Genomic DNA, 13,938 nt, shown 5'->3' with positions numbered 1-13,938 from the left:
CACCTTATGGTCTTTGACTGTGACTTTGGAAACTGTGACTAATTATGTAGCAGTCACTAATCCAGAGTGACAGACTAGCAGCCGGCTTGTCCCTTTTATAAAATGTTTATTCATAAAAAAAAAAAATCTCATTTGAGCATTTTGCAGCTTCATCGTCACAAAAAACAATTGAAATACATGAATGAGTTCACCCACAGTACCGCCAGTAAAAATACAGCATGTCGAGCTAAACTGGAACAGGAGAAGAAAAAAATGCATGCTGTGATAACATAGTTCTATATTTTGGCAGAATCTCCAGAACAATGGTGCTAATCACCGTACTACCATGCTGCCTCTGTAAAAGATAATACAAAGGTTTAAGTGCAGTTTGATGTTGTCTTACAACACGTTATTACTTTAACATTAACACTGATTAATATCGAGTATCAGCAAAGCTGATCAGCAGACTTGATGGGATGGGATGGGTATCGTTTAGGTTTTATCCGATACCGGTGCCAAACCGGTACTTTTGAAACAGTGTCGGTGCTTAAAGAATGGAGAACACAAACTTTGTCCAAAAACCTCTCATATGCGCTCTTGTTTTATCCATTGTTGTGCATCATAGCCTAGAAAGAATTGTTTCTGCACTGGCTGCAAACATAGTCACCACATGTGTAGGAGGTGAAAACTATGATGTTCCGAAAACTTAGATGGCCGTTATAACACCAGATGGGCAGTCATGTACATCTGAGGTGACACAAGGAGAAATGGGTGGCTTCCAAGAACACAAGAGATGGCATTGTGCTGAAAACATTTTCGCAAACAAACTGCACAAATGATTATTTTTAGACCCAGGAAATAAATGCTTATCTCTTCAGAGTCGAAGGGGAGATGTGACTAGATTGAAATGCTAAGCTGAAGCAGCTGTGCACAATCTGATGGGCTTTGATTTAGAGGAGAAGAGCTGGTTGCCACACACAGAGTCTAAGGGTTATATTTTTACAGTGTCAAACTGGTGAATTATCTGCCCGTGTCACAGTTTAGCATTTCTAAATGCTTCTTCCTTACATATATATTTTGTTTCTACAAACAATTCTGTCAAAATTGCCAGTGAGAATAGTAGTCATGCTGCTATGGAAGCAGCTGTTACTCGTGAATATAGTTGTAAACAACTAGTGTGGTTGATTATTGGTATAAGAAAATGAGAAGTAAAAGGGGAAAAAAGGAAGAATCACATACACATTGTTGCAAACCTGATAAAAAGCTGAAGTAGCTGCTTTATTTCACCTTCAATGAATCTTCAAAGTTTCGTTTGGATTGTTTTGAGTTCATTAATATTTGACAATTCACCATAGTTCTGTTCTAGTTTAAAGAAGTTGTACACAAACTAAGCAACCTAGTGCTGTAAAATAAGTCTGCAGCTGTATTTTAATCACATTATTAAGACCATGATAACAAAGACAGTATCAGATCATGTGTACGTCATCTTTAGAGCCACTCCAAACCCTTTAACTTACTCTGTAATATCATTTTGTAAAACAGAGTTAAGCTCAACTTCAGTGTTTTCACATGGGATTGTCGATTTTAAGAGTAGAAAAGGTGTGGAAAGCTACTCAAGCTGTTAGCTTTCTTAACAGCTTGTCAGGCAACACATTAAGAAAACATTTATCTGTTCCTTTGTGCTGGAATTAAAAGAATGAAGTTTAGTCTCTTGGGTGAATATATGACTTCTCTTTCCAACAGTTTCTGACGTAAGCGAGGACTACTGTCAAATAAAGGAACACAGGGAAGTTGTTTTTTTGACGGCTCAACCAGTATTTGCTTTCGAGACTGGCTTTTTGGCCATACTGATGTAATAAAAAAAGTGGTTACTTTTTACTGGGCACTTGCACACTTATATAGATTAATAACATTTCTCTTTTAACATGCTAACTGAGGCCTGTAGAGTCAGAAATGTAGCTCTCGGGGTTGTGCAGTTTTTGCTTTGCTGGGATGTTTATTCTTGGAAAGATTGAATGTTTCATGCTTGCAAATAGTAGAATGATAGACAAACGGCCGTATTATTGTAGGGTCCACCTTACAATATAAAGCTCCTTGAGGAGACTGTTGTTGTGATTTGGCGCTGTATAAAAAAATTGAATTGAATAGAACCCATCTCAGATTGATGAGCATGTGCTTCTCGAAGGTCATTGCTGATATCTTTCCTAGTTGCCATTGTGTTAGCACACACCTGAATGCTCCAGACTTGCAGACTGTCAAAACTGCTTGTTTTTTACTTCAGTCGTAAAAGGCTGATGAGCTATTGTTGTCCCCCTGCCGGGCAGGTGGGCAGACAACATGGACACCCAAGTTTGTGAATGCGATAACTAGAGAATGAAGTCACATAGGTGTTTCAAATTGATACCATTAGCGCATCTACTAAAATACTTTGAAAACTTTGAATCTCAGTGACCTTGACCACAGAAAATCTAGTCAATGTGGTAACGACTGTTTTTTTTGTTTGTTTGTTTTTTAGAAATGCTCACGCTTACTGATGATCTGTTAATGAAGTGTATTTGATTAGCAGCATAGAGCTGCTACTTACTGCTTCCACAGGAATTAAAAGTAGTAAGGGTGGACTTAGTTACTCACCCTTCTTTGGCATTTTGTCTTAATTTTTGTGGTTGAATATGTCATGTGGCATTGTTCATATGAAGTCGTATTTACGTCATTTTAAGACCTGCTTGGGACTAGATGATTTTTTTTAAATTATGTTGTGTTATGTAAACTTAAGTGAAAGAGGATCTACTTTCTTTTTACCATGACTGTTTTACTTTTGCGCCCTTAGTTCATATTTTAAAGTCTTTCTTGTTCTACTCTTTTACCTCTCTGACAACTTTCTGACCCCATTTTCCACTAGACAATGAATCAGCCACAGTGTATGAACTAACCTCTTTTAATTAAAGAGATTAGCATTGAAATAACATAGTTTCACTTGTGTCAGCTGCTTCCTAATCCCTTACATCTCTTGGTAGAATTCTTGTACTGAACAGTGATTCCAACTACACATGCTTGTTTCGGTCCTTTGTGATAACCAGTGTAAATTAGGTGCTGACAGTTTTGATAGGCATTTCTAACATTCATCCTGGATAAGAGCTCTCCTCCTCTCCTCACTACACACCTTTCTCTGGCCTGCTTTGTGTGCCACCGCGCTGGATCATCACAGGGCTCCACATTTTACTTTTTCCATTTTGTCTGTTTGTTTGGATGCACCTCTCTTTGTGCTCTCCATTCCCTGTTGATGCACCAAAATGCATTTACATGCCACAGTTAATTAATTATTCACCATCTCTCTTTTGCTATCCCTCCTCCTCCTCCATCTGAGCTTTTGTTTGTTTTTGTAATCCTTAATTTTAGTTTCTTGGGATTACACTGAAAATAGTGCTTGTTTTATATGCCTACCATCCATAACGTCTGCCTGCTTCCTCCCATCAGCCTGTACAAACAAAGCTACTGTAGTTCTGGTCTGTCTAATAGCTTAAGCTGAGAATGGCGATTGTGTGAACTGTGTGAGCTGCTGAGAAACCGAACGCTGTGTTTCTTGGGATGCTGATTGTTACTGTGTAAACTACATGCAGATGGCCTGCATTTGTATAGCGCTTTTCTAGTCCATAGGACCCCAAAGCGCTTTACACTACATTCAGTCATCCACCCATTCACACACACATTCACACACTGGCGATAGCAAGCTACATTGTAGCCTGGGGCGCACTGACAGAGGCGAGGCTGCCGGACACAGGCGCCACCGGGCCCTCTGACCACCACCAGTAGGCAAACACGGGGTTAGTATCTTGCCCAAGGATATTTGGCATGCAGCCAGGATGCAGCCTGGGATCGAACCACCTTCTGATTAGTGGCTGACCTGCTCTGCCACCTGAGCTACAGCCACCCAGATGATGCATCAGGATTGGTGTTTAGTCAGTTTGCTCCCTGTTGATTTCCTTTGTTTGAATCTGGAGGAGTGCTCAAAATATGCATGCATGCATGCATATTTTGATGTTCTTTTTTTTTTTTCTCTCACAACCTTTTTCATGCTTACACGTTTTTCTGTGGTATCTCTCACACACTCCTCCCCAGAGAATGTGGGGACTAGCTTTTATACACCAGTGTAAGTGTGTATGTGTGTAATCTGTAGCAGGAGAAAGAGCAGGCAGCTTTGTGTGACTGCAATACTACACAGCCTCTTTCTGTATAGGCCCCAAGGGAATGAGAGAAGGAGCAGGAGGCATGGGACAAGACAGCAATTTGTAGGGAAGTGCTGGTTAGAGCAACACATACAAGTTCAGGAGGTCAGATGTTGTTTTCTTATGCTGTAATCCCAGTGGACTGTGTGTTATTTGTAAGATATGGTGTTGAAGGCACAATCTTCAAATGCATGAATACTTAGGTTTGGGGCATGTTATGCAGTTTCAATGGGCCTTACACAGCAAGCACTTTTGAACTTTAAAACCATGCTCTTTACTTACAATGTTTAAGTAATTGTGTATAAAAATCTAAAGATGATTGTATGAGATAATGTGAATGCAGCTCTTGGTCATCCATTTGAACTCTCTTCTTGCTCCTTTTAACCAAGTATTTTCAGATTGATTGCCCTTCATGAATATAAACCTGTTTGAAATTTGCCATGGTTAACATGAGCATCCATGATTGGCACAGTATATATTTGAAATACAAAGTTTAATATGATACATTCATTCACAAAAATATCCCACTAGATGTGGCAGACGACCACTCAGTGTAAGGTTTATGCCACAGCTGCCATAGTACTGGTAATCATCAAAATGTTGATATCCAGGAATCTTCAGATTTATTGTTTTATAATAATTTTACAATAATTAAAAAAAAAAAAAGAACATATTATTGTTGACATTGTTTTGGGTTAGGATGAAAAATGTAGTTATTTACTTCCATTCCTCAGCAGAAAAGAAAACGTTTTAGTGTTTGAATGTTATGCTTGATTATTTCTGATGCGTTCTGGCTGGGTATAAAACAAACAACATTTTCGTGTTGTCTTGTTCTGCTGTTGGATGTGTTTTTTAACCCAGTGTGTGTGCATGAACTGTTACTACTTTGTAATGCACTGTTGCTTTCAGTGTACTGCATCTTTCTCCCATCAACCGCTCCTGTTGCTGCTGCAGCTGGATTTGGTCTTCAGGGAGCCTTGCTAGCTCTGACTAATCCTCAGAATGACAGGAAGCAGAGCACTGCTGTGCCCAGCTTGTTAACCTGTAGCCTCCACCACCATGGTCTGTTCATTCTTTGCTGCAAATAAACTTGGGAATTTGATAAAGTTGGGAAAATGAAATTAGTGAAGTCTGAATGAGATGCAGTGCACTGGCTGGGTTGCACAGTTGAGTCTGTGTGTGTCACAGAGTGTGTATGTGTATGTGGATGTCATCAGCCTTATGTCAGCAAAGAACGAGTTTACTTCTGTGTCCTTGCTCCTTTTTTTCACTCTCGTAACTAAAATCCTACAACTACCCCAGAGTTGTCCCTTGTTGTGAGTCAAGAATCTAAAAGTTCAAGTCATGTTATGCTCGCTACTTGTACTCAGTTTGTGTTCTGTCATTCTTCTCCAACTACAACATTGCTGCTGTTTCTCTGAACATTGTTTTCACAGCTTTTTTTCCTTAGTTTCCATGGCATTTTTGTTCTTTCCCAAAAAATCAGACACTCAGACTGCTCTTAGAAGGCCAAGCTCTAGAATGCTTTTTCTGTGCTCTGTAACATCAGCACCATGGTTCTACAAAGGAGCAGCTCAGTTCAGGGCGTTCATACAGGAAGTTTCTGTTGTGACCAGAAACTTAGTAAGTCAATGACGTCAAGCAAGTTCAAGGGATGACAGGTGAACTAACTGCTGGCAGTGGGCCCTGAGTTCAATTTTTCTCATCCTTGATGCAAATGAATGAAGCAACTAATAATAAAAACAAGGGATACCATGAAGTGATATGAGGGGAGGTTGTGAATACATTAGGGGGTTACCTTGCTAACTGGAGCCAGAAATGAGCACTAGTGACCAATATCCAGCTACAAAGTGATGTTTAATGAATAAATTGGTGAGAGTGGCAGATGTACTCTGACCCAGTTAATCAGGAAGTGTGCATGCAGTCTGAAGGTGCTACACAGCATTACAAACTCACATCTACATCTTGCAACTGTGTACTGTCATCAGGAAGCAGCATCAAGAATGTGGGATACTGTTGTCCAGGTGCTGTTGATATTCCACAGAGGAGACAAAAATGGAAACATAATTTCTTTGTAATAAAGTGAATGTTAAAAACAATGAAACTGTTAACTGCATTCATTGTCTTTGCCTCTTCCTCTTTGTGGTGAACTTCATGGTTGCTCTCTTTCCTGTTTCAGCTAACGCTTCACTATGCACAGCATTGATTTGGACGGCATACAGATGTGTCTATACATCCTATACAACGAGTGAATTCCCAGAATCGCTTTCTTTGTTTAGCCAAAAAGCTTGCTATGGGACACTAATGTGGGGAGATAGAGAGATATATATATAGAGATAGAGAGATATATATATAGAGATATATACAGTGGGGCAAAAAAGTATTTAGTCAGCCACCGATTGTGCAAGTTCCCCCACCTAAAATGATGACAGAGGTCAGTAATTTGCACCAGAGGTACACTTCAACTGTGAGAGACAGAATGTGAAAAAAAAATCCATGAATCCACATGGTAGGATTTGTAAAGAATTTATTCGTAAACCAGGGTGGAAAATAAGTATTTGGTCAATAACAAAAATACAACTCAATACTTTGTAACATAACCTTTGTTGGCAATAACAGAGGTCAAACGTTTACTATAGGTCTTTACCAGGTTTGCACACACAGTAGCTGGTATTTTGGCCTATTCCTCCATGCAGATCTTCTCGAGAGCAGTGATGTTTTGGGGCTGTCGCCGAACAACACGGACTTTCAACTCCCGCCACAGATTTTCTATGGGGTTGAGGTCTGGAGACTGGCTAGGCCACTCCAGGACTTTCAAATGCTTCTTATGGAGCCACTCCTTTGTTGCCCGGGCGGTGTGTTTTGGATCATTGCCATGTTGGAAGACCCAGCCTCGTTTCATCTTCAAAGTTCTCACTGATGGAAGGAGGTTTTGGCTCAAAATCTCACGATACATGGCCCCATTCATTCTGTCCTTAACACGGATCAGTCGTCCTGTCCCCTTGGCAGAAAAACAGCCCCATAGCATGATGTTTCCACCCCCATGCTTCACAGTAGGTATGGTGTTCTTGGGATGCAACTCAGTATTCTTCTTCCTCCAAACATGACGAGTTGAGTTTATACCAAAAGGTTCTACTTTGGTTTCATTTGACCACATGACATTCTCCCAATCCTCTGCTGTATCATCCATGTGCTCTCTGGCAAACTTCAGACGGGCCTGGACATGCACTGGCTTCAGCAGCGGAACACGTCTGGCACTGCGGGATTTGATTCCCTGCCGTTGTAGTGTGTTACTGATGGTGACCTTTGTTACTTTGGTCCCAGCTCTCTGCAGGTCATTCACCAGGTCCCCCCGTGTGGTTCTGGGATCTTTGCTCACCGTTCTCATGATCATTTTGACCCCACGGGATGAGATCTTGCATGGAGCCCCAGATCGAGGGAGATTATCAGTGGTCTTGTATGTCTTCCATTTTCTGATGATTGCTCCCACAGTTGATTTTTTCACACCAAGCTGCTTGCCTATTGTAGATTCACTCTTCCCAGTCTGGTGCAGGTCTACAATACTTTTCCTGGTGTCCTTCGAAAGCTCTTTGGTCTTGGCCATGGCGGAGTTTGGAGTCTGACTGTTTGAGGCTGTGGACAGGTGTCTTTTATACAGATGAGTTCAAACAGGTGCCATTCATACAGGTAACGAGTGGGGGACAGGAAAGCTTCTTACAGAAGACGTTACAGGTCTGTGAGAGCCAGAGATTTTCCTTGTTTGAGGTGACCAAATACTTATTTTCCACCCTAATTTACGAATAAATTCTTTACAAATCCTACCATGTGGATTCATGGATTTTTTTTTCACATTCTGTCTCTCACAGTTGAAGTGTACCTCTGGTGCAAATTACTGACCTCTGTCATCATTTTAGGTGGGGGAACTTGCACAATCGGTGGCTGACTAAATACTTTTTTGCCCCACTGTAGATATAGATATATATCTATATATATATATAGAGATATCTATATATATATCTATATAGATATATCTATATATATATATCTATATATATATATAGATATATATCTATATATATATATAGAGATATCTATATATATATCTATATAGATATATCTATATATATATATATATATATATATATATATATATATAGATAGATAGATATATACACATACATATACAGGGTAGGCCATTTATATGGATACACCGTAATAACATGTGATATGGTTGGTGATATTAAAGTCCTGTTTGTGGCACATTAGTATATGGTGTGCTTGGTTTCAACGTAACTTTATTCTTTCATGAGTTATTTACAAGTTTCTCTTTGTTCACAGCCATTGACATGTCGAAGAGGTTAACATGTGAGGTTAGATAGATAGATACACACACACATACACAGATCATCTGTAATCCTTCTTTTCTCTTTTTGTTTATATGTATGAAGGAAAAACTCTTGATAAGGCCTTGTTTAAAAGAGCTTGAAGACAACCATCTGGTGTTCTACACCAGTGCAGACATTGTGCTGAACATTATTAGACATCACCCTAAAATGTGTGTGGGAATTTCCTTCATTATAAGGGTTGTATTTGTAGGAATCTATTAAATTATGCACAGTAACCACAATCCCACACTGAAATTCAAGCCCTCTGTATTAATGTTAGTCATCTCACTAGATTGCAAATCCCACCTAATCCTGTTAAATTGCAATCTCAGCTTTCAAGAGTGTCATTTGTGTGGAATTTAAGCTGCCAGCTGTAGTTTGACATACCCAGCTCATTCAAAGCAAATCTCAAACACAGTCTGTCACTCTACATCATCTGCTCCTCCTCTCCACACAGAGCATCACATTACTGACGCAGGCTAAACTGTACTGAGACAACCAGTGCTGAACCCCGCAAGAATGAAGTGTCCAGCCACAGTGCTGCTGGCACTTCTACAAAACGTCTTGCAACAACAAATAAACCTAAAACAAACTTAAGGAAAAACACCACCAAAATTGAGTGTTGTGGCATTCTTAACACTAAACAAAGCACAACGCTTGTTCTAATAGGTAACCTAGCACCGGCACAAGGGACAGGTGGAGTTCAGCATGCAGATGGGTCCAATCTGATCCGGCAGCATCTGTATCTAATCACATAAAACAGCCACTGAGAGACGTGGAATTCTGGCCCAATAGCAGCTTCTGATACAGTTTAATTTTTCCCCCCATTTTCTATTTTATTCTTTTTATTTCTTCCTTTGTTTCACAAAAAAGAATTACGTAAAACTGAACAATTTTAAAGTCTTTCACTTCTATTTATAAACATTTAATATATGCAGAATGAATGTGTCACATTAATAATTAGCTACTCACATTGATAAACCTTCACAACAGGGACCTGGCTAGTGCCAAGAAAGGGCTGGAGATGAATGCGCAGGAGCCAGATCTTCCAAAAAAGAGCAAAGGGTGTGCCCACTGTGGGTGAATCGTGTAAATGTACCTAGGTAGTTCACTCAGAGAAAGTCTGTGTGGGAAACTTTAGGTGTTACAATTTGAAACTGTTAATATTCAACTAGTCAGAGACCACTTAAAGCCATACTTAAAGTGATACTTTAACCGGATTTGATTTAAGTGTGTTTTCCCCTCTCTCCTTTTCTCATTTTCCTCAGTCTGATAGACCGCATGCTGCAGAGGGATCCCAAACAACGAGCCTCCCTGGAGGAGATTGAGAGCCATGCCTGGCTGCAGGGGGTGGACCCATCCCCAGCCACCAAGTATAGCACTCCCCTGGTCTCTCACAAAAACCTGTCAGAGGAGGAACATAACAGCATCATCCAGCGCATGGTGCTGGGAGACATTGCAGATCGGGAGACCATAGTCGAGTAAGTTGTGCTTCAGCTTTTTCTCTGGTGTTTGCACAGTGAAACCACAACAGATCCAGGGTGATGTAATCACATTTTTATAGGGTGTTCTCTGCTCTTAGTGATCACTCAAAGTCAACTTTAAAGATTTTACTGATGAGCATTTGTAGATGGGGGAGCTGTTTGCCTTTTTAGAACCTCTTTTTATAAAATGCTGTTCAGTGAACCCTTAAATGTTTTGGCTGCACTTCATTTTAAAAGTAGGTGATTAAGGGGAAATTGTCTCTCACTTCAAAACTGATATCATTTGCAAACTCATCAGGAAACCTTATTTGAAACGGAACTCATTAGACCAACACAAGCATCATCAGTGCCGATTGATGCTTTATTTTTGAGGAGGGGGTCAATGAACAGATTAGCCTATAACTTTTGAAACTTTAATAAAAATGACACCAACGGCACTAAGCAGTCTGCCATTGTGAAACCTGTTTCACTTTAATGTACAATTGTACAAGGAGCCAACTAACACAGCACGCATCAGCACAAAGCCCAGAGCATCCTGACAGATGTTTAACTCAAAGAAGCACCAGCTCGTTACCTTCCAGCCCTCAGAGAAGCCTGGTGTGTGCTTACATACTGAAAAGCAGAACGTAAGAGGAATTAAACAGAACATCTGTTGATTTCAGAGTCAGGATTTCAAGTTCACACTTGTTTCTGACAGACTTGCAGTTCACTGCTACCTCCTGCTGTGAAGATATTACCTGTGGTGTGATAGAGTAAAGAAGAATATCTCTGTATGTGTGGGGATGCTAGCCTTTGAAGAGAAAGAGGCATTGAGAGTTTTTGTTGTTGTTGTTTTTGTTGATTTAAAGTTGTATATAAATGAAGACCTTGCCAGCAGAGTTCCACACAGTTATGATGAAGCTTATCAGCAACGGTTAGGTTTCTAAGTATGTGGAGATGTTCCAAAACATGCAAATAGACTGGCATATTTATAAGACTTTTCTAGACTAATTGACAATTCAAAGCATTTTAGACCACAAGTCACATTTATTCATGCATGCATAAAGTGTTTTATTCTATATTTCACACCCACAGGTGCTTTAGTACCAGTTAACCAACTCCATGTCTTTGCACTGTGGGAGGAAACTGGAATACCTGGAAGGGTCCCTCGCAGGCACAGGAATATCTGTAAACACCACATAAAAGTAACCCAGCAGGGGTCAAACCCCTGGGTAATACAGTGCTGGGTGATACAGTGTTAATTCATACCGGTGCTAGTTTTAATAGCTTTCTACTGTGTAAAGTTGAGCCCTGAGCGTTACATACGTTAGCAGGAAACAGATCATATTTTGGTGGTACCCAAATGCAACATCAGTGTTTTGACTTTTCTCTATGCCAGGGATGGGGAACTCCAGGCCTCAAGGGCTGGTGTCCTGCAGGTTTTAGATTTCATCCTGGGTCAACACGCCTGAATCAAATGGTTAGTTCATTACCAGGCCTCTGGAGAACTTCAAGACATGTTGAGGAGGTAATTTAGCCATTTAAATCAGCTGTGTTGGATCAAGGATGCATCTAAAACCTGCAGGACACCGGCCCTAGAGGTATGGAGTTCCCCCACCCCTGCTCTATTCAATACTGAGTTATTGAAGCACTGTCAGATCAAGTTCTTTGTTTCTATGAAAGCTGCAAATATTTTCTGTGTTTGTAGGGAGCATTGATTTCTGATGGATGTGTTGTGTCAGTGTGTGTGATGTTGTTACTGCAATTAGGCTTTAATCCACACCCTCCACTCTCCTCTTTCATGAGTTTCATGCAGCATCAATCTGCTGCATGAATCTTCTAAATCTAAACACACAGTGAAAGCGAAATGGTGATCAGGCAAAAACTGAATGACATTCTATGAGTGCAAAGGACTACGGGCGAAATGACTGCAGGCAACATGAAGTGGGTGGGACCTGAGATCAATTTGAAAGTGAAGAATACTGTTGACTGACATCATTTGGATAGTCACCTAGGCAACCGGAGTGTGGCATGTCGACAAGCGACCTGCCATTAGCTTCAAAGCGATGTGTGACAAATAAATGGCTTCTAATGTAGAGCGCCGCTTTAACAAGTGTGTTCATTCAGTAACAGCCCTGACAACAAGATTTGAATAACCTTTAATACACTCGATTTAAAAAAAAAAAAAAAGTAGATGCAGCACATTTATTAACAGAAATAGCCAGAGGAAATTACTATTTATTTATTTATTTTTATAAATTAATGCTGCAGTTAATGTAGTGTTATCAGTCTGCTTTAACACTGATAAGGTGCAGACAGATATTGGCTTAGGTGCATCTTTGCACACTGAGTAATGAGAGATGCTGTAGATGTAAGTGGTAGGTGGTAGGTTAAAACAGAAGGGAAAACCTTCTAACGGGAAGAGCAGTGGAGGAGCCAAGGAAGTAGAAAATATAAACTCACGTTGTTAAAACTATAATTTATTTACAAGAAAACACTAAAATACTCTGGCCAGGTAGAACATGAAATTAAAAACATTAAAACAATACAGCTAAAATCCAATGGCCTCAGCCACGAAGATAAAGTCCAATAAAAGTCCAAACGGTGCAGAAACCGGCAGCATCGTCACCGTCCTGTCTGCGTCTTCGTTCTGATGCCAACTAAAAGGAGAGAGGGGCAGCAGCAGTCACCATTCTTTGATTCCACCGGAGATTCGTCCTACATGGGACTGATTGGGACTTACCCCGGATGGGCAGAGCTCCAAACTCTGCCTGCCACTTTGCTGTGCTTCACACGCATAGCCATGGTCTCGCCGTCCCAGGGACATAAGGCGCCATCCCGCTGCCTCTCAATCCCTTGCCATGGGCCTCTCTCACCGAGGAGCTAGCTCCCCTCAGCACCAACACAGACCGCTCTGCTCATCCCCGATCACTCTCTCCAATGCGCAGTTGTCTGCGATCTCCAGTCCCGTTCTCCTTTGCCGCACGCCCCGGTCAGCTGCCTGTAGCCGGGCCTCCGTGCTGCTCTGCGCGGCCGTCGCCAACCCCGGTTACCACACCATGTTTCTCCTGATGTTTCTCACGCTCTCTCTCCCTATTATTGAATAGCTGTGGCGAACCCTGATTGGTCCCAGGTGTGTCAGATTAATGATCAGGAGGGGCGGTGGAATGGGCATCCCCCCCCCGGAACAAATCGCATATCAAAACAAAAAAGCATGTAATAACCCCGCAAAAATAAAACACTACACGCTAATAAAAGATAATAAAAAAATAAAACACAGCACTACATGCAAGGAAATAAAAACACCAAGTTAAACTTGACCATTCCACCCTGTGACATCTTTACAGTGTACTGCAAGTCTACAGTGTAGGCAAAGCTGTAGCATAAGCCTAGATTTTAAGCTGAACCTTAGGCTGTATCCTGATGTGCACAGTCCCAGAAATGAAACTATAAATCACAACAATGCAGACCTTAGTGGGTGTGATTGCTCTGTTTGATTGTAATATGTACTGTATATTGATGAGCACCATGAGAAAATGTAATGTAAAAGTGTATATTTATGTCTGACTTGTTCACCAAGCTTATGCAAATTCTGATGGTGTAGACATGGGCTCTTTTTCTCGTTTTAACCACGATTCTAAAGACTTCTCTCCTTCCTTGGTGTCAGTAAAAGGATTGGTTGTTCAAGGTTTATTAGTTCCAAGTCCGACATGTACATGAACTTAGTTTTTGTGGTGAACTGTAGATAAAGCTAGACAGGGAGAGACACTGTACAACCTGTACCAGCAAAAGCACGGAATCACACTCCATGTCATTCACACACAGCAAAGAGTGATCTGGCTTACAGTAATCCACATCAAAGAACAAAGTAGGCTGATACCCATTGAA

General features: G+C 40.8%; 1 protein-coding gene across 3 annotated transcripts in view; it reads left to right on the top strand.

Moving 5' to 3' along the window:
• Window positions 1-13,938, top strand: part of snrka (SNF related kinase a) — a 54,294-nt gene that overhangs the window by 30,072 nt on the left and 10,284 nt on the right. For all 3 annotated transcript variants that reach the window (XM_026184701.1, XM_026184700.1, XM_026184702.1), the window contains exon 4: window positions 9,856-10,068. In XM_026184701.1, the coding sequence (XP_026040486.1) occupies window positions 9,856-10,068 (213 nt within the window). The remainder of the gene's footprint in view (window positions 1-9,855; window positions 10,069-13,938) is intronic.

This window comes from Astatotilapia calliptera, chromosome 11 (genome assembly GCF_900246225.1).
Source record: "Astatotilapia calliptera chromosome 11, fAstCal1.2, whole genome shotgun sequence".
Lineage (NCBI taxonomy): Eukaryota > Metazoa > Chordata > Actinopteri > Cichliformes > Cichlidae > Astatotilapia > Astatotilapia calliptera.
The sequence above is the reverse complement of the archived record's forward strand: the minus strand, read 5'-3'. Positions and strand labels throughout refer to the sequence as shown.